Below are 22041 nucleotides of genomic sequence, written 5' to 3'. Positions count from 1 at the left end.
GCGATCGCCATTGTGCTTTGCAAACAGTGTTTCCTATGGGCAATTTTCACTGGACGATGTTTCGGTCTGTGCTTCGCAAGGCTTTTTTGGGGGACCGATGCTTAAATCGGGACAACGATTTAAACAGCTGTTTGGCGGCTTTGCAAAATAGCTTCCCTATGGGTGATCTTCGCAAAACAGGTGTTTTCATGACCAATGCTTCGCGAGACAGCAATTTAAACAGCTGATCGGCAGCTTCGCAAAATGGCTTCCCTATGGGCGATCTTCACAAAACGATGACTATTTTCCCCACTGGAACACATTAAATGGATTTCAATGCATTCCAATGGGGGAAACGCTTTTCGCAAGACGATGTTTTCGCTAAACAGCGATTTCAATGGAATGGATTAACATCGTCTTGCGGGGCACCACTGTACCAAGTCTGTTTTCTTTGAAATGTCTTTGAAATTCATGGGTTCTCAAGTCCATGTCTTTGAAACCCATGGGAACTTTGAAATACCTTGTCTGTTTTCTGAGTGAGTCTGTAATGATGCCTAGGGCCACAAATTTGGGAACCAGTGGTTTAAATTATAAGGATTATATTAGATTGAAAATGGAAACACTGTCAGATCCTCTCACAGAACAAGTTTATGGCTTATGAGCAGTCAAAGCTGACAGAATTTGAAACTTAATCCCCTTTGCTCTATGTCTGATCTAAAAACAAGCACCCTCTGATGTTATAATTGCCTATCACAATTGTGTCTGTTGCCAAATGGTGAGTGGCCAAATGAATGAGTGAGCAGGGGACTGCATTTACCTGAAAAGATTTTCTAAATACTTTCATCATCTGATTTTACATGGAAAAAACCACACCTTTGTTCCTCCAGATGATCAAGTGCTATTCATATAACTTAGCATATATAGAGCAAATCAACTAAATCTAATAGTCATGAGCAGAAGATCTTTCTTTACTGAGCCTAAAAGCTTACCTTCAGAAAACCAGGTGACAAGAGAATCTGAACCCTGAACTGCGTAACTGTCATCTGCAAAATTAAAGGGGGAAAAAGATGAAAATATAATCTGGAATGGTCCCTATTTATGTATAAAGACAATTTCCTAGCAAATATTTCCATATAAAGTACTCCGCTTTATTTCTTCACTAGTTAATTTTTATTTGTTTTATCTATTAAAATGTCTAATAAGAACGACGCTATGTCATGTGAACTATATAGTTTTACATTCCATTTGACGCAGATTCAGTTAAACTATTGGATTTCATTACCTAACCAAAGGTTATGAGGGAGTGCTGATAAGTACTGAGCCTTTCCCAGAAAAAAATTGAGCTACAAAGCTATAACGGCCACACTATACTACATATTCCCCCAGGAAGTCAATGCACTGCGACATCTGTCCTGCAGCTTCTTAAGTCCCTGTAAATAAAATTCTTCCGACTGCTGGTGTAACCACTCTTTTGCAGCATTAGTTGCCTCCAGAACACTCCCAAATCTTTGTCCCTTAAGGTGTTTTTTTGAGTTTGGGGAACAGATAATAGGAGCCAGGTCAGGAAAATAGGACAGATGGGGCATCACTTGAAAGCCTAAGGAGGTCAGTTTTGCCATTGTTTCACCTGCAGTGTGTGACGAAGCATTGTCATGCAACAGGATGACGCCTTTGGAGAGCTTTCCTCAATGCTTTTCCTTGATGTTTTTCCTCAACTTTGTCAATATAGCACAGTAGTATTTTGCACTGAAGGTAGTCCACCAGCAGAACTCCCTTCTTATCCCAAAAATACTGTTGCCATTTGCTTCTACACCGACCTATGCACTCGGAACTTCTTTGGCCTGGGGGAACCACTGTGCCTCCATTTCTTAGACTGTTCCTTTGTCTCCGAATCATAACAGTAGATCCATGTCTCATCACCAGTTACCAGTTTGCCCAGGAAATCTGACTCATTTTTTGCAAAATGTTCCAAAACAGCCACCGATGGCTCCACATGTTTCCTCTTTTGTTCGGTTGTCAACATTTGGAGGATCCACTTTGCTGCCAGTTTTCTCATTTCCAAGTCGTTGTGGATAATGGCAGCAATTCTCTGACGTGATATTCTCAGATATATAGCAATACTTTTGGATGATATTCGGCAGTCCTTCATGATCATGTCATGGATGGCTTTCACATTTGCAGGCACAGAGGCAGAAACAGGCCCTCCACTGGGTTTCTCACTTTCAACACCGAAATGGCCAGTTTTAAAATTGACAACCCAATGTTTAACTGTTACATATGAAGGGCGACTGTCACCCACTAGTTTGTGACATCTCATCATGGATGTGCTTTGCACCATTCCCTTGGAGAAATAGGAACTTGATTATGGTCCTATGCTTTTCGACAGTTAACTTTTCTGGAGGTGCTGCCATGTTCGCTTTGGACCTGAACATGAAAGATAAGTTAAAATCATAGGTAGTTGATTTTTGTGCCATTGAATACAGACAAATTGGCCAATACACCCTGCAATTTATAGCTTCCCAGCTCAATTTTTTCTGGGGAAGGCTCAATATTTATCAGTACCCCCTTGTATTTGGTAGGGACTTCCATTAAAAACATGAACTGAATGAATTAAATATTAACTCACTGAATTCTATCCCATTTATGATCCTCTAGCAAAATCTGCACATTTTCTTCATGATCATGAGGACTAAGTGAGAACTTGTTATATTTGTAGAAAGAATGGGACTGTTGCATTGTGATCTTAAGTAAGCACATATATTAGGAACTGTCAATTATTCCAATTGCCTTGTTTGACAAGTAATTGTGTTTGAAACGTGTGTATGTGAGAGGGTGTTATAAATAAATTTCTCTTAATGTACATTGTATTAACTCACCATGAATAACAGGAACATCCGTTGAAACCTATAGGAAAAAAAGAACTTTCAAACATATTTTTATACAAGCTACATTATGAATCTAAGGTCTAAAGCTGTAACAGACAACTGTTTGATTTATATTGCTGAAACCAATACTCTGACTTGCATTGTAGTCACTAAAACCCTTAGATGGGTAATATGGTATATTCCTTGAATTTCTTTCTGGAGCACATTCACAACCAGAAAAATGAGCCTCTGCCACCATGTGTGCTACTGAAATAATCAATAAAATTACAGTAGTTTTTCTCTTGTCTGCTGACTATCTCTCAGTTGCCCTGCCTGCTGCTTTTCTGTGCTGGACAAAGAAAAGGCATAGTACTCTCCTCCACACTCAGCATCAAGAGGAAGTAAGGTTTCGCCTCCTCTAGTATTTCACTAAAATTTTCATATTGGACACAAAGGATAAAAGGAGAAACTTCCTCTTGGATGTGCCCGAAAGCCTTTCTAGTTCAGCATTCTGTTCTTAAAATGGTCAACTAGGTGCCCATAGGAAATCTGCCAGCAGAATATGAGTACAATAATCCTCTCCTGATCATGTTTCCAATAAGTGGAATGCAGAGACATGCCACCTTTAATGTAATATGTAGACATCATGGTGATAAATGAGATGAGAGCATAGAAGCTCTTGTAGGAGTGCTGTCCCCATATAAAATATCTAAAGGGATGCAGACCACTCCGCCTCCAACCCCTCCAAGGAAAGTACACCAGGGAATAGACACCCGGGAGCTGGAAACAAATCTACGGGGTCTGACCGTGGCGACGCAGACAGAACAAGAATTGGCGGGAAGAGAAGAACGGGGGAGGTCCATAGTAGAGGCGGGAATGGGGGATATAAATAGAGAGCACAATATTCCGGGGATTTGGGAACTCATCTGGACCCATGGACTAGGAAATGGGAAAAGATAAAAGTCCCAAGGGAAAAGGCAGACTTCCCCAGAGAAAGGGGCTTCCCCAGTGACCATCATACTGGGGAGAGTCTGAGGCGAGGGAGTGGAGGAGACATTTGAGGGGAAAAAGGGAAGCAGAGGAACGTTGGGCATGGTGTGCGGAGGGTGGTGTACCTCCGAGACAATGGGGACCCTTTGCGAGAGAGGGAGACCAGATATGGAGAGAAGACGGAGATGAAGAAATGTTATCGTATTGAGAGATAACAAAGCAGAAGCTGATGTCTCAAGTTCTGACCCGTTTCTACTAAGACCCTGGGAGGTTAAATCCCTGAACCCGTTTGATTCAGAACTTTGGTCACCTTGTGGGGCCCATTGGCGCTGCAAGAGACGTTGGAAAGGACACTTTAAGAGAAATTTTACCATTAACTAAAGAAATAAATACCAGTTTGGATTTCAGTTCAAAAACGACTCCTGTTTTATTTGAGCAAAAGTTGGAGGCTAATGGTGAACCCTCACAATCATGACTAGCTGCCATCAATTATCCATGAATTTATGTTTAAAACCTTGTAAGTTGTTAGCCTACACTGCATCCAGTGATAATGAATTCCACAGTTTAAAATTAATTGTGAAGAAATGCCTCCCTTTAGCTGGCCAAGGTGGTTTTCCCTTGACTTTTTTTTTTTTTTTTTTTGGATGATGCCAGTTTCTGGTACTTTGAGTGAGCGATGAGCAGCACCCTTTGTCCACTTATAGCATAAACACAAAGGGAGCGGAGACAGGAACCAGGCAATGTTCACTTCTACACACTGCTTTACTAAGAGCTCAATTGCACTGCCAATTATCATCAGTTTCATCAAGGTTGATTGTATGTTTTTTATACCTGGCAGTTTCCAGAGCTGAAACTGTTTAAGTTGTTCTCACAGAAATATTTAATTATCTCATTGCAAGAGTATATATTATACCATTCTGTTGTTAAAATGTTCACCTCGGCAGCCTCTTACCCTATTACTGTAATATCACTCTTTCGCCACTGCATTCCTATGGGGAAAAAACTCACAGTTCTGCAGAAATCCTCCATGTGGCCACCATTTTCGCTGCTCAGTAAGCAAGGAAACTGTGCGAAAACACTGCGGGCGGCCATTTTATTTACCCAATGGCCATTTTGGAACCGCCGGTCAGCTGTTTTTAAAACATCGCAATGCGACAATTGGTAAGCGAAACGCTTACTGATCACCGCAAAGCGATGTTTTGCCATTTAAAACATCGTTATGCGATCGCTTTTGCGATCGCAAAAACTCAATTGCTATGCGGATTCGTCGTTAAACGAATTGCTCGTTATGCGGGGCACCACTGTATTATCAAGTCTCAAATATTTAATTTCTGGGCAAGATACTGGAACCTATGGTGGGTTCTCAGCTGCAAGGATTCCCAGAGGAAGTGGATTATCTAGACCCATTTCAATCTGGTGTCAGGCCTGGCCATGGGACAGAGAGAATGTTGGTCGCCTGCGTGGATGATCTATATAAACTGGAACTGGACAGGAGGAGTGTGTCCTTTTGGTTCTGCTCTACCTCTCAGCCACTTTCAATAGCATTGACCATGATATCCTTCTGGGCTATTTCTCTGGGATGGGACTTGGAGGCACTCTTTTACAGTGGCTCCAATCCTTCCTAGAAAGAAGAACTTGGAAGGTGGTGCTGGGGGCTCCTACTCAACACTTTGGTAATAGGCATGTGGTGTTCTTCAGGATTCTGCTTTGTCTCCCATTATTTTTAACATCTACACAGAACTGCTGAGAGAATCTGTCCAGAGTTGTGGTTCAGTGTCACCAGTATGTGGATGGCACTCAACTCTCTCTCTCCTTCCCATCTAATATTGAGGAAGCTGTCTTGGTTCCTCAACCAGTGCCTGGCATCAGTAATGGGCTGGATGAGGGCAAACAAACTGAAACATAATCCAGACAAGACAGAGGTGCTCCTGGTCAATCTGAAGGCGGATTAGGGAATAGGGATACAACCTGTGCTGGACAGAATTGCATTCCCCCTGAAAACTCAACGTTTACAGCTTGAGTGTACTCCTAGATTCATCCCTGAGCCTGGATGCCCAGGTTTCAACAGTCGCCAGGAGTGCTTTTGCACAGTTAAAATTGATGTGCCAACTGTGTCTGTTCTTTGAGATGTTTGATTTAGCTACAGTGACAAATGCCCTAGTTACATTCCGCTTTGATTACTGTAACACATTCTATGGGGGGCTGGCTTTGAAGATGGTTTAGAAGCTTCACCTGGTTCAAAATACAGCAGCCAAACTACTGACTGGGGCCAGATATAGGGAGCATATAACACTCTTGCTAGAACTCCATTGGCTACCAATCTGTTTCCAGGTCCAATTCAAAGTGCTGCTCATTACCTATAAAGCCCTATACAGCCTGGGTGAAAGACTGCAAGTCCACATATAAGCCTTCTTGATGCTTAAAATTGTCAGAGGAGGCCCTCCTCTTGGTCTCCTGGCCAGTGCAGGCACGGCTGATGGAGACACTTCCCTGAGGCAGCTCCCAGGTTATGGAATGCTCTCCCCCTGAGACGATCAGGCTGCCCCCCCTCCCTTTTATCCTTCCACCAACAGCTGAAGGCCCATATTTTCAGGTAGGCTTTTAATCATCATGATTGAGTCCCTGAATGCCTATTTGAAGTTCAGATTGTTTTTAATGTTTGCTTGCTTTTAACTGTCCAACTGTATTTTAATTAGTGTACAGTTTAATTGTTTTTAATGTTTAACTTATTATGTCTGTAATTTAATTCTTTTAATATTGCGAACTGCCTTGGGTCCCCTTATCAGGAGAAAGGTGACATATTAATAATAATAATTAAACAAATAATAATAATTAATAATTAAATTAATATTGTGGCACTTGCCACAATCTTGAGGGGTTGGGGTTTGTGCTGGGAATATCTGCTCCTGGGCTGTCCCGAGCCTACCCAGGTGATGCTACATGAGGGGAGAAGAGTGACAGTGGTTTCTCCTTCGTTATCTAGGCTGCACTATGGTTGCAGAAAGGGGTTGAGTTGAGACAATTTTACCTCCCCTATGATTTTCACTTACACAAAAATGCACAAATAAATAAACTGCAAACAACACCTTCACCACCTCCCAAAAGGCTCATTTCATAGCAGCATACTCTTGCTTCCTTGAAGGGACTTAGGAGTAAGGAAGGTCCCTTTAATCAGCCACCTTCGTCCCCTAAAATGCACACACACAAGCTCCAACTCCCCACCCTATCTGCCCCCTAACTCCTTCTGGACCTCTTCCCTATTAAAAGAAGTTTTGATAGGTGATACAGCATGGAATTGACAGGACACCTGGAAAAAACTAAGGCCAAAACCTTCCTTTCTCCCTCTCTTTCACTTTCTTTTTGGATAGGATTCTGTTTGATCCTCCCATTGCCTTCCCTCTTTCTCCCTTTTTTTAACCCCCCTTTTGCCTTGTTGATCTGATGATCTTGTTGATTGCCTGCAGAATTATTTTTTTAAAAAAAACAATATAAACTATCATACGTGGCAGAAACCAAAGCTTTATGGGCAGAAATGTGACAAAATAGGAGAACCCAGTCAGCCAATCAAAATACACTGAATTCCCAGAGAAAAAGACTTGACTTCCATGAACTCAGCTTCACATCATGTAGAATCAGAAAACATGTTGGTATTAAGCATAGTATTTTTGCAGTGCAGTCAAGCCCTAAATCTGTCTTTATTAATGCGCAAGGCTGGCAAAGGAGCTCGCGCATTCTCTTTCCATCTTCCAGCAACCCTTCTAATCAATAAAAAGGGGACTAATAATTTTTGGAGGCATTTTACACAGATGTAGGATCTATTAAAAGAGATTTAATTTTCCGTGAACAAATAGATGCACAATTGCAGATCATTAGTTCCCTTCCCTGCAAGACAGAAGTGGGTAACTTGATACCTCCTCGATACTGATCTGCAACTTCCATCGACCCAAGCAATATGGTCAATGGTGAGAGCTGACAGAAGTAGCAAGTCAACAGTATCAAAAGACACATATCTTGCATACCCCACTGTAGAAAGAAAAGGACTGAAGATACTCTCAATTTCTTTGAACATGCTTCCCAGGGTCAGGGAAACATGATATGGAAATAAAACCATGCCATTTGAAAGAAACACCTGTAAAACCCACGCTCACTTTCAATTTCTGCCTAAAAAGGGGCTCCACATTAACCCTTAGAGAACTCTCCAATATGGTCCCACAATTATTATTTTTGACAAACACATTTTAAAGGCACAATTTTCTAAATGAGGAAAAATCATGTGTGGTATCATACCATTATTTTCTTCCTTCCTTCCTTCTGCTCAATTTCTGCAGCGATCTTCTTAACTTTTCTAGTCAAATTGGTACCATGACAATTAATATCATCTGCTATTTCAGGATAGTGCCTTTTCTAAAAAGAAAAATACAACTAAGCTAATGTTTCTATAATCTTCAGCTGTAAAGAACAGTTATCAGCAAGGGAGCAGCAAATAAAATTAATGATTCTCCCTCCATCCCACCTACCTTTTAGCCACTCTCAGCTTCCCTCTCCAATTAAAAAGATGTTGGATACCATAACTAAGAAAAGTCTGAGCAATATATCTCCTGACTCTTAGAAAGCCCTCTCTCAGGTCTTTCAAATGAGACTGTCAGGATGATTGGACTGGAGAAGGCACTCTCAAGACGACCTTAGAAGCTGAGGAGGCTCATATAGGGGTGATATAAGCTTTCAGAAAGTATGGACGCAGACCATATAGATCTTTATAGAGCTTTATAACAAGGACATTTCTCATGACTGTTAACTATACAATGGCTACAGCCACTGCACAATTAAGTTCCAGCTTACATTTATTTTACTGTAACTTAAGACATGTACATTAGAGTTCAAGTGATCTACAGAAACAGACTGAACACAAAACAAATTACAATATGATGAAGTATGTGTCTATTGATTACATCTGTTCTAAGACAAAAACATATCACATGAAGTATACATATTATAATAAATACCAGTGGGATAGTAAAATTCACATATCACATATCATTGCTTTAAAAATTAAGGTTACTTACCAAATATGCCAATTTATGTTTTGCACCCAAAACATGCATGAACATGTTTGTTATTCCTGACTGACATCCACACAGATTACACTCATAGATGAGCTCTTTTGCCTGATATTCAGTTATGTATTGGAGACCTGTATTTTAAAGCACAAATATTTTGAAAGAACATCATATACCAACGTTAGATGCAGTAATGTATTGCCCAATCTTATTTTATTTTTTAAAAGTGCTCTTACCAAAAATAGTTAGCTAACAAAATCAAATACTCCCTGACTTATTATTACTCACCAGTGCCTCACACAGCCTCCTCTGCTACATTAGTTTTGCTAAGCTACCTTGCTTCTCTACCCCTAGTAGGGCAGACTTGTTCTAATAAACAGGAAACAACCTGTGATAATATAGTTTTATTCTCCCTGCTATGCAACCAGAGAACTTGTACAATCCTCTGCTTGGTATCACATGTTTTCATAAAGTGAACATTCACTGCAAACCCTGTTTCCCCTAAAATAAGACCTAACCTGAAAATGACCCCTAGTATGATTTTTCAGGATGTTTGTAAGTCCTACTCCAAAAATAAGCCCTAGTTAAGTGAAACCCTGCCCTCCACCATTGTGCAGCAACCATAAGAAGATGGAATGACTGTACAGTGGTGCCCCGGACAGCGACGATAATCCGTTCCGGATTAATCGTCGCTATCCGGAAACATCGCTATGTGGATAATAAAACCCCATAGGAACGCATTAAACTTCATTATGCAATGATCCTCCATAACGCCGCCATTTTCGCGCCCTCGGTAAGCGAGGAAATCGCGTGAAAATAGTTGCGGTGGCCATTTTGGGCACCCGGCGGCCATTTTGGAACTGTCGATCAACTGTTTTAGAAACAAATGCTTACCGATCATCGCAATGCAATGTTTTGCCCATTAAAACACCGCAATGCGGTCGCATTAGCGATAAATAAAAAAATAGATCGCTATGCGGATTCGTCGTTAAGCGGTGCGCTCGTTATGCGAGGCACCACTGTATTTGAATGTAGATGGTTGTTTATGACAAAAATAAAACATTCCCTGAAAATAAGCAAAAATTAATATAAGACCCTGTCTTATTTTTGGGGAAACAGGGTAATGTTACTCTGTAATATGCAGGAATTTGACTTCTCATTCTTTGAAAAGCTCCAGAAATATAAATATCATGCTTTTAACAGTAGATGCAATGCATTTATGCTGGACTGTAATTGTTCAAATTAGAGGCAAATCTTCATATAATTAAATCTCATGAAGAGACAAAAAAATGGGTTAAAATTCAGTCCACTGATCAATACCCTTTCACTCAAAACATAAGCAAATTGACACATCTTCCTTTTACTGGAACATCTACTCCATGTAAACACTACAGAAATGTGTATCTGTAGGTGGTGCTACAGTGATATAGGCAGCTGGGGCATGAAGCTCAGGAGCAGGAGAACATGCCCCCCATTCTTTTCTCTCTACCAATTCTTCGTCTTCTTTTAATTCTTACACATATATAATTAGTGCTAGATCACCCTATCACCTTATTGCTGAGACCTTATTATCTCCTGTATTTACACCCATAAAAGGACTGGCAGATGTGGGAAGAAGAGGTGGGAACAGAAGAAGGAAAGAAGGGGGACTGTGGGCTGGAATGGAAATCACATCTCCTTCAGCATGAACAGTGAACTCCTGGCTCAATCTGCAGCCCATGTGAGCAATGACTGCAATCTAATAAGGCTGTGAATCAAATCAAGCACAGTCATACTCTTAGTAGAACTTACCAAGAGCGGGTTCAGTATCTTTACATGAATTAAGTTGTTCTTCCAATGTTTTCCCCAAACCTTTCTCAGATTTGGTGCTAGCTGTCAAAGGGTAAAAAGCATTATGGAGTACAAAAATTTTGTTTCACAGATCACAGAATGAAATTTCCTTTCACATATTGTGTATGTAAAGAGTTGCCTGAGCTACTGTTTCTACTAGAAGAGGTTTCATTAATTGCCCATGCGTTTAGGCTCAATTCATAATGTGGACATTCAGCTAAACCCCAATGCTAATCCCAACTACAGCTGGAGGACCATGTGTTTTGAACCTGTCCACTTATGCTGATACTTAACAATCTGAGCAAGATTAGCTAGCTGGTTTTTAAGAACTGATACATGGGGTGTAAGGGAAACCTACTAGACTAGAAAGAACCAGCATGATACAACCATATTTGGGTGAAAGGAATAGGAATAGTGTTATTCCATGTCAGACAGAGCACAGTACCAAACTAGTATCAAAAGAAAATGGCTGCTCCACAATATCACTGCAGATCTATATCAGTCCCCAAAAGACTTGATAGACTGGAAACATGCTATCATTCCAAACCACATTCACTAGGTTTTGCTTCCAAACTAACTTAAGCTTGCAAATTTACAGATCCCATACAAGTAGCACCTGGAACAAAACACTCCAGTGCTTAGTGTTCCAGTTCTGTTCACTTTTCCAGTGAGCCATTCCAATCCCTGTCGCATTAAACTGCACTAAAACAAGGACTGTTTGACTCTAAGTCACTCTTCAGTTTACACACACACACATACACATACACACACTATACCCTGTTTCTCTGAAAGACAGTATGATTTTTCAGGATGCTTGTAATTTAAGCCCTACCCCAAAAATATGCCCCAGTTAGGTGAAACCCTGCCCTCCACCATTGTGCAGCAATCAGAAGATGATGACCTGACTGTATTTGAGTAAATATAGATTGTTGTATATGAAAAAATAATCCCCTGAAAATAAGCTCTATTGCGTTTTTGGAGCAAAAATTAACCTGTCTTATTTTTGGGGAAACTCAGTAGTAGAGACTCTCTTTTAAATGTCCACTTACCAGGAAGACCTTCTGGTGCTTTGACCGGCTCTCCTGTGGCACTTCCAGGTTTAACTAGGAAGGAAGGAAGGAAAAACAAAACAAAACGTCCAACCACAGAATGACAGAACTGAAAGGAATCCCAAGGGTCATTGTCCAATGCCTCCAGCCAAGCAGGAAAACCAAAGTAAAGCAGATCGTCATTTAACCTTTGTTTAAAAATTCTTTTGAAAGGAGGTCCAACATTCAAGGCAGTCCACTTTAGTGTCAAGACATTCTTTCTGACATTTAGGTAAGGTCTGTCTCATAATATTAATCACTTTCAATCCTACCCTCTAGAACTATAGAAAAAAGCTTGCTCCATCCTCCATGTAACAGCTCTTCAGATATCTGAAGATCACATTACACTATATTACTCTCAGTCTTCTCTTCTCCAGGATAAACACACCCACCTTCCTCAGCTGTCCCTCATAGGATTTTCCAGACCACTTACTGTCCTGAGCACCCTCCTTGGAACACATTCCAGCTTGTCAATTCCTCCAGAAATCTAATATATTTCATTTGAATATATTTATAATATATATGATTTAAATGAAATTCTCTCAGCAAGTATGTGTGCTTAGTACTAAAGCCAGATCAGGATGTGGCTTATAGAAGCATGACACATACAAAAACATTACTTTCTTTGCAGTAATGGTCTATCTACTTGAAATAAAGATATAGTAACTAAGGTATCTGAAATGCCATTTCTACAAATATCGTTTCATTCCTTCACAACTACATTTTCCATTACTACCAGCATTTCAAATAAGCAAGAACAAAGTAATATTTTTTTATTCACATTTACAACAGGAATAAGATCCAGAAGCTCAACAGCAGCGTTGGCCACAACGGTGAGCATGAGGCAGAAGAAAACCCATAGAAGAAGATGTAGACAGATATCCAAAGAGGAGTGTATGAGGTGGAAAACAAGACATGAGGCAGCCCTGTACGGTCACTGCTCACCTGCATACACGGGAACAACCTGTCTTTTGTCACCACCACAGGTACTCTCAAGGAACAGTCAGCTCTAGCATAGATCCTTGAGGGGAGAGGCACATGGCCTGTTCTTGTAGTGGGCTTTGTGCACATGTGTGTGAGAGAAAGAGTTACACACAGCAGCATATGGCCAAGACAGCCATCACCTGTCCTACCCTTCCATGTCTTGTTTAAAGCTGTTTCTCAGGAAGGCGCCGTAAATTCATAGCATACTGCCAAAGGAATTTGAAGAAATATGGAAATTTATGTTGAGGTAAAGCTCCTGAGGAATTCTGAGGGTTTGAAAAATAATAAAGGCAAACAAAGACCTCATATTTTCAGGGAGGAGAATGGAAATGTTCCTGTGAAATGTCAATTTTTTAATGTGATATTAACTTGGCCTGTGATTTTAATGTGCTGTTATTTAACTAAGAGGCATGCTTTGCTCTGCCACTCCTACTCATTTTATCCTCCCCACAATGCTGCGAGGTACGTAAGCCAAGTGAGTGTGTGACTGGCTCAAATTCCTCTAGGGATTTTCATAGCTCAATAGGGATTCAAGCCTGGATCTCTTAAGTCTGAGTCCAGTAGCCACTAAACTTCACCGGCTCAGTACATCCTTTGAATTGCTGAGGTTCTGACACCATCAGATTTAAACATGAACCACTGTGCATTTATTTCAACACTGCCTTTCATAACAAAAGGCACTCCTAACTGAAACCGATGCTCCTGACCCATTCCAGTCTGGTTTTAGGTTGTGTTACAGCACAGAGATGGCATTGGTAGCCCTGCACGATGGACTTCGGAGAAAGGCTGGCAAAGGGTCCCTGCTGATCCTCCTTCATCTCTGAGTGGCCTATGATACCATCAACCACAGTAGCCTCCTGGAGAAGCTCAAAGACTGGTGGCCTTGCTTTGTCCTGGCTCTGATCCATCCTCAAGGATTGCACCAGAGTATTCCTTGGACTCTCAACTGTTGAGTCCCTCAAGGGCTAATTATCTCCCTATTAGTATTTCATGTCTCTATGAGGCCGCTGGGGGAGGTCATCAAGTGTTTTGGAGTTTCATGTCACCAGTATGCGGACGACACGCAACTCTATCTTTCCTTCCACTCTTCTGCAGTGGATGCTGTCCTGTCCCTTGAGCGTTGCCTGACTGTCATGCTGGGTTGGATGGAGGACAACAGACTGAAACTGAACCCAGACTGAGGTCTTCTGGGTGGGTGCCCCTGATATCTGTGGATTTGGTGTCTCCCTCTCCTTTGGTGGGGTTACTCTCTCCACTAAGGATAAGGTGCACAGTCTGGGCATTCCTTTGGACCCAGCGCTATCAATAGACACCCAGATAGTATCTATGGTCCAATCTGCCTATTCCCATCTCAGGCAGACTGTGCAGCTGCGTCCCTATCAGAATAACCTGTTCCTCATTACACTGGTCCATGTACTGGTAGTCTCATGAATAGACTACTGTAATGCTCTCTATGTTGGACTTTCCATGAAGCTGATACAGAAGCTTCAGCAGGTCCAGCCAGGCTACTGAGTGGAGCAAGTAAATACCAAGCTAAAGGTAAAGTTAAAGGTTCCCCTTGACATTTAGTCTAGTTGTGTCCGCCTCTAGGGCGAGGTGCTCATCCCCGTCTCCAAGCTGTAGAGTCAGCGTTTGTCTGAAGACAATTTCCATGGTCACGTGGCCATTGCAACTAGACATGGAATGCTGTTACCTTCCCACCGAGGTGGTATCTATTTATCTACTTGCATTTTTACATGCTTTCGAACTGCGAGGTTGGCAGGAGCTGAGACAAGCGACAGGAGCTCATTCCGTCACGTGGATTCAAACTTACCACTGCTGGTCTTCTCACCTTGCAGCACAGAGGCTTCTGCAGTTTAACCCGCAGCGCCATCACGTCCCTAAGTAAATACCAAGACATTTCCTCAACTCTGACTAGCTTACACTGATTATCTGTTCACTTCAGTGGCAGCTTCAAGGTGAGGGCTCTAACATATAAAGCCCCACCCAATTTTGGACTTCAGTACCTAGCAGAAGACCTTCTTCCAGGGAGAACTGACCATTCTTCCCATTTGTTCCAAGCTGGACAACTCAGAATGCGGACTCAGAGAGGCCCAGACGGAGACAACTAGGAACTGGGCCTTCTCAGCAGTCACTCCCTGACTCTGGAATCAACTTCCTCCAGATGTTCGCCTATCGTTTTGTTTTATGTTGCAAATCACCCAGTGTCCTTTGCTTAGATGGGCAGAATATAAATTAATAAAAACAAACAAATGAACTCTCAAAAGTTTATGGTGGCACCTCATCTAAGAGGAATTCTGGAGAACTCAGACACTTGCATAGAATGATTTGAATTACAACTGGTTCTAATAGTGCTTGTACAGTTATAGTGAAGTATACTGTACTTAAGGAAGCATTGGTCCATATGTTAGTTGTAATTGTCATAATCACCTGTCATAAGCAAGTTTATTCCTTAATTTTATCTGCATATCAGGAAAATTATTTCCATGTGGATACAATTACGGCAACATCATAAATATCTTTTTTATTAATTTTGTGACATTAAAAACTATTTGTTCTAATTTTTATTTGACAGTTTATTGTCTTTGGTTTATTGGTAATTTTAAAATTACTGAAATATATGGTAAAAAATAAGTGAGGTATGAACGTTTCTCAAAAATTGAAAGAGGGAGTCGTGTTACTAAAAGGTTTGTGAGTCAAGCAACAGAAGAAAGAGTACTTTTTTGGATGCATGGGTACAAGCTCAATAGGAGAACAGCAGGTAAGGGAAAGAGCTAAGCCCTCCTTTCTGAAACAAAATCATCTGGTAATGCTGCTTTGTAGTGAAGATATGATGCTCAGCCAAAAATAAAACTCAAAACCTCCTACAGTGATGGGGTAGAAGGAACACAGGTGGCTCACAAATCTTGGAAAACAAAATATTAAGTTTTCAGGCTGCTCTCCCATTCCACCCACCCATGCCAAGCTGCTGGAGGCCAATTAAGTAGTCAATTAGTTAAAACAGCCAGATGTATAATTATTGACCTGATGGATAAAGATATATATTTTAGCTTACCAAAACCGTGTGTTTTTAGAGCTTCTTCAACCTTGATTTGTTTTAGCAAGAGGAAGGAAGAAATACAGAAAAATGAGTCTTCAAAGTACTTAACAGGTTCGATCAGCATTTAGAACAGGCCTGCCACATAACCTATGACTCATTAAACCAGATGCAAGCCCAGGTAGACAAACAATTTGGACTTTAGTTGAGCCCTTGGTGCACTGGAAGCAGCTTTATAGACAGTCTGACCATTTAGGCATCTAACTCAGCATTATCAGTACTGATTTACAGCAGCTCTTTAGTTTTTCAGGGAGAAGTACCCATAGGCTACAAGGGCTGAAAATGAAGCCTTCTGAATGCAAAGCACATCCTCCAGCATGCAGCATCAGCCCTTCCACCAAATGTCTGCTGAGTGCTTCTGCCATAAGTGTGTTACAACTCGTGTAGAGCTTTAAAAGAATGAGACATTACACATATACTTCTTCTCCAACAGTGCAACTAAGTGTATGCAACTTTACCTCCTCTCAGCCATAGAATTATTTTAAAATTAAAGAGGTAATAGGAATACAGATTTTAATATGTTACACAATTTACCATTTGCAAAATTTAAAGAGAGATGTACATATGGAGAAACCATGTGTTGTACCCCTTTTCTTCAGAATGCAACAAAAACTAAAAGACTTGTTTAGGTACCGTCTCTGAAGTAGTTTCTTATCAACCTTCTTTTGGGTGAAATTTGAGGATTCACAATGGAAGTAACAGTGATATACCCCAAACAATTGTCGGGAAGACCATTGGTGCAATTACATCTATGTGTATCATTGGTTATGAGCTTCCCAGAAACAGCTAACATATCACTATTGCTTCCATTATACCACACCTAAACAGTAGTCCAAATTCCACCTGAAATGAAGTTTATAAATACAGTAGGTGCTTCTGGGGATATGCAAGGTCTACCTTTGGGAATCAGGTGGGGAACGTTACACCACAGATGACAAACAACCAGATGCAGACTAATAACTGACAAATATACATAAGCTAATCATTACTTTTACAGAAGAATTATAATTATTAAACTGTCTAGTTCACACAAATTCATCTTCATGTTTGCTTTGTGGCTGACTAATAAAATCAATGTTGTAACTGAAGGCACTAGTTGCTTGGACATTCACTGCTCCTCTTGGAGAAGGGAGGGGCGTAGAGAAAATTCAAGACCTGCTTTCAACCTCACTTTCAACCAAGGGGGCACACAAAACATTTACAGCCCTAAGATATACTTCTAAAAACCAGGTAACTACTTTTGCCCCATACTGAAAATATTTCTGTTTAATCCAGTAGAATCCCTATATCTGTAACTAAATATACTTTCCATAAATTTAAGATCAAATGGAAAAATGATCTTACCAGCTTATGCTTGTTTCCAAGGAAATGTGTCTGCAGGTTTACATAACATGAACAGTAGATATTGCAAATCTGCATAAAGAAGAGATTTATCTTATAAAAAGTTAATAGTTAAGAGGCTAGATATGACAACGGCTTTAAGAAGTACTATAGAGGAATACAAGAGGCAGCTGAAGCCTCTTTAGTTAGTAAAACCTCTGTGGAATTTTATCATTCCAAATCCTGTTCTAAGTCAGTTCAGAAAACCGCCACACTTCATTTTCCTCATATTCCAGTATTAAGTCAAAGTGTGGGCATGATGAGAATACAGAGCTGGTGCTCCCTCTCTCAACATATTTAACAGAATTCTGGAAGATGAAAGAAGAATGGCAAAGGACAGGATGTTAGGACTGCCTTCTGCAAAGAAAAGTAAAGTTCAGTGGGGCTTTTCAACTAATGATGGGGGCATGACATGCATAGTGGTGGCTCGACTTACAAACTTAATTGATACTGGAACTCCCGTCAAAACTCGAAATGGTCTTAAGTCGAAGCACCATTTCCCATAAGAATGCATTGAAATGCAATTAATCCGTTCCAGCCAAAGGGAAAAAATCATCAAAAAAAAAAAAAAACATTGCAAGACCCAACGAAAACATGATTAATTCATTCTGGCCAAAGGGGGAGGGGGAGAAAAGCAAACAAACTGTGCAAGACCCATCGGAAATGCAAAAAAAGCAAAGCAGAAAGCAAACAAACCCCACAAGACCCATCGGAAATGGGGGGAAAGAAAAACCAAAAAATCAAACAAACCCTGTAAGACCCATCACAGCAAAGAAATATAATCCCACCACCCAGCCCAAAACCACGCTGAAAAACCCACCCAAAACAGTTTTTTAAAAGTAGAAAGTAGCACCTTACCAGGCAGTCTGAAGCCTCCTCCTATCGCACACTCTCTAACTGCTGGGGTGAAAGAGCTACAAAGAAGCAGCCTCTTCACCTACTAATGGTTAGCAATTTGAATTCCCCACCCTTTTCCCTGCCTTTTTCTGGTTGTAACTCAAAGCTACGTCCGCAAGTCAAAGCAAAATTGAGCTGGTTGTAACTAGAAATGGTCATACGTTGGGATGTTCGTAAGTCAAGGCACCACTGTATACAAAGGTACGGGGAAGGGGGCTCTGTTATACAAGAACTCATTATCATTAGCTATGTAGCAGGTTCAAAGCAGACCAGTAATACCAAAAGTAATATTTTTATTGAACAAATGATCACCCTGTGCAGTTTAATAAATTAAATGGTATGATTAAACGATCTTACATAGCTTTCAAAAGGCTTATACACAATCTTGGAGAACAGATTCCCATTAGCAATAGCACATCTATGGTACCCTCACATTCAGAGAAATAATTCTTTTGATTATCAAGTGCTGATGCCAAAAAAGGGAGGCAATTGCTTTCCCAAGCCAGTTATGAGCTTCTCAGAAGCAGCTGGCTGTTCACTGTTGGAAACAAACATGCTAAATTACAGTGGCCTCAAACATAGCCAGCAAACATGGTCATAAGCTGTAAGTAAAAATATTATCTATAGAACACTACTTCATGGTAATAAGAGTATAACTTTTTAAATCCATAACTGTCAAAACTACCAAAGGTGTTTTTAAAGTATAACTCAATCATTTATGATTCCTAATATGTTGTCTTGATTGATCATTTTAGTGGAAAAAATATTAAGTAACAAATTAATGTTTAAAAAACAGACGTCTAGGTTGTGGGCTATTCTTTGGCATCCTCAGATATGGCCTCCAAGAGAGACTAGCTAGAGTAAGATCCTTTGAGCTCTAGCAATAATCCACCTATAGTCCCTCAAATCCCGTCTCCCCCCAAAAAGAGGGGAATGTAGTCAGACAGTATTTCTGCTACTTACATAAGTAACAGGATAGGAATCATAGAAAAGTGAAGTTGGAAGGGGCCTACAAGGTCATCAAGTCCAATCCCCTGCTCAATGCAGGAATACAATCAAAGCATATCTGCCAGGTGATTATCAAAGTTTTTCTTGAATGCCTCCAGTGTTGGAGCACTCACCAACTCATGAGGTAACTGGTTCTACTATTGTACTGCTCTAACAGTTAGGAAGCAGAAGCTACATTTGAACACTGAGATTTCTATAGTTATTAGTGGTGCACTTACTCCCCTCAAGATATGAGATTGTTTCTATGATAAAAGTGTCATTCAAGTCTTGTCATTTCTTCATGCAATTATTACATTGTTTCAGAACACAAAATTAGAAGATATCTCTATTTTATAATGGAGCAATTGAATAATATATCTTCAATAAAACTGATCACATAGAGCTGTTCTAAATAAAAACATGTTAATAAACTTCTAAAAATTTGATTTAAATTTTAAAATCCCATTTTAAAGACTATTTCCCCCAAACTATTGATTTTTATTTACTCTACTATCCTGGTTCCCACTTAGGTCAATGTTGCTATTTCTACCAGTAAATGCTGAGAATTATATTTAAAGGACTCCAATGGACAATTTTCCACCATTCTTTGGGATAAAGTACATAGGAAATACACCCTAAAAACAATTCATAGCTCCTACAATAATGTGTAAACAATTCTCACATGGCAGTAGTAAGGGTTAACATTCTTCGGTTCCTCATTCTGGTCTTCTTCAGCCTCCATGCTGGAAAATTCAACAGACATGTATTAGCACAATAACTGAAAAGGAAGATGAAAGGAAGATTTTAATTTGACAACATACATTCAAGTTCAGAGAATATTTTGCTTCAGGAAGAGAAAGAGAGTATATGTATCTCAAGAGTTATGTTCATATCAAAATATGGCTAGAATAAGACATCTACCTGTATGTTATGAATATACATAGGCAGAAGGTTCAAAAGGATTTTTCCTACTTCTTCGAAGTTTTATAGCACTATCATGGCAAAAGCCTCTCCTTTATATTATATACAACAGCGCAAAAAAAGTTGATTATCAACTTCATCATGCAAATGCCTGCTCTTTTAGTTCAGGGTCCTGCTATCAGGTAGAGTAAGGCAGTTGCCTTGGACGTAAGATTTTGGGTATCCTTGATTTTTATCTACTCTGGTTATGACACCCCAAAATGTTGCTTCTGCTATTGAACTAGAGCAATGTAGTTTACTACTGTATTTTTACTGCCAAACAGAAAAAACTGTTTGAAAGAATTTCTGCCCAAGTTGCCAAAATTACTGTAACTTAAATGGATCAGAAAGTCAAAAAATAATGTTCTACTGCAGACAACAAAATAACCTTCCACAAAGGATACTCACTTCCCATAAGTGACTGGTGAACCACCAAGGATGAGGGTGAGACAACACCTGTCCTTATTACAAATTGCCACCAAGTGGAGCCCTATGTTTTTCTCATAGGACTGAATTACCTTCAAAATTCTTAGGGTTTTGTATTTGAAGTAAAACCTACCTATTTTTAAAGCCCTTGGCCACTCCGTTGCATCTTAGATTCTGATGAATCTAGATTATTCAGTTTGTTCCTAAAGCTCAACAAGGTGCAAGTACTGAGTGTTCCTGTGTTACAACTTGCCTTCCAGGTATTTCAACCCCTGCAACCAGTGGTTAGCCCTCTACTTACAGCCACTGAACAAGTTCAGTCTTCCTCAGCTGCTTCCCCCCAAAATATTTTTCTTACCTCTGGAAACACAGTATTTTATTATCCCCTCAGTTCTCAATGATCTAGTTTTGATTACAGATCCATCATGATTCAGCGCCTGAGTTTGCTACTAACCTATATAACAATAAGGAAAGACTGGAGCTGTTTGCATAGTTCCCACCTAGGCTCTAATTCGAAGTCACACCAGGTACTAGAAGCTAACTTTTTGACAGATAACGAATACTATAGTCGCTTAACCCCAACTATAACCGAAACCTTTCATTCATGCTTCCAAGTTCCTACACGGAAGGAGCCTGCCATATATGTACGCCACCATTCATTCACAGCAGACGCAGCAACAATCCAGAACCGCAGTTGTCCCACGTTCAACAACAGGGCCCGTCCGTCCTTCCTTCCACCGAAGCCCCTTCCCGTGTACCGATCGGAACCGTCCCCGCCCGCGTTCCAAGTATTCACACGGTGGGAAAGAGAAGGCTACGCTCCCCAGGATCCGAGGGCTTTTAACCAAGAGGCGCCCCTTCCAGTTGGCTCCAGCTGGGAAACCACGGCGTGGCAGCCCCCCCAGAGCCCCGCCATCCCTGGGGAACGGATGAAACGCTGGAGCCAATGGGTGGGGAAGTCACACGCGCCTCTGCTGGCAATTCACACGTGCACAACCGCTTGAAAGTCAACGAGTGGTTCCAAAGAGACGGATCGACAGCATTCGAGGGAGATAAAACAGACCAACAACAAGGCGGACAGAGTCTCCCTCCCAAGACGAGGTGCTGGAAGGGGAAAAAAAAGCCACGAGAGAGGCGGAGGCCCACTTACTCTGACACGCGCTGCTCGTGAGGATGGAGGTGCCCGGGGCTGACGACAGAAGAAAGCAGAGCTTTCAACGGGCCGCCCGAAACATCCGTGTAAACTCAATACCGAACGGACGCAAACCTCCGGCTGACTCCCTTCCCAAAATGCCCCCCCCCCGAAGAATTAAAGTGCATGCGCAGGATTGGCTTTTCCTTCCGGGTCAGAACGGTTACCGTTTCTGACAGGCCGAAAAAGTGAACCGGATTGCTGGAAAGATTGGGAATGGCTTCGCTAAGGTCCGTCGACATTCCTCTCATAAAAGACGCAAGGCTCTCCAGTCAAATAGAAGCCCACGAAAGCCACGCGGTCCCTTGCC

The 22041-nt window shown here is 40.9% G+C and overlaps 1 protein-coding gene across 4 annotated transcripts in view; it reads right to left on the bottom strand.

Annotated features, from left to right (window-relative positions):
* LOC110085757 (uncharacterized) overlaps window positions 1–21877 on the bottom strand; it is a 36890-nt gene extending 15013 nt beyond the window's left edge. The window contains exons 1-10 of one of the 4 annotated variants that reach the window (XM_073003902.2): window positions 21690–21877; window positions 19836–19896; window positions 17234–17302; window positions 15848–15878; window positions 11770–11823; window positions 10682–10762; window positions 8897–9024; window positions 8121–8237; window positions 2856–2883; window positions 969–1022 (exon numbers count right to left, since the gene is read on the bottom strand). In XM_073003902.2, coding sequence (XP_072860003.2) covers window positions 969–1022; window positions 2856–2883; window positions 8121–8237; window positions 8897–9024; window positions 10682–10762; window positions 11770–11823; window positions 15848–15878; window positions 17234–17302; window positions 19836–19895 — 622 coding nt within the window. In that variant the 5' untranslated portion in view covers window position 19896; window positions 21690–21877. Of the gene's footprint in view, window positions 1–968; window positions 1023–2855; window positions 2884–8120; window positions 8238–8896; window positions 9025–10681; window positions 10763–11769; window positions 11824–15847; window positions 15879–17233; window positions 17303–19835; window positions 19897–21134; window positions 21161–21689 lie in introns of those variants that run through there. The other 3 variants (XM_078377606.1, XM_073003903.2, XM_078377607.1) reach the window with 3 other exon arrangements.
* Between the last annotated feature and the right edge of the window lie 164 nt (window positions 21878–22041).

The sequence above is a fragment of the Pogona vitticeps genome, chromosome 6, assembly GCF_051106095.1.
Source record: "Pogona vitticeps strain Pit_001003342236 chromosome 6, PviZW2.1, whole genome shotgun sequence".
Taxonomy (NCBI): Eukaryota; Metazoa; Chordata; class Lepidosauria; order Squamata; family Agamidae; genus Pogona; species Pogona vitticeps.
The sequence above is the reverse complement of the archived record's forward strand: the minus strand, read 5'-3'. Positions and strand labels throughout refer to the sequence as shown.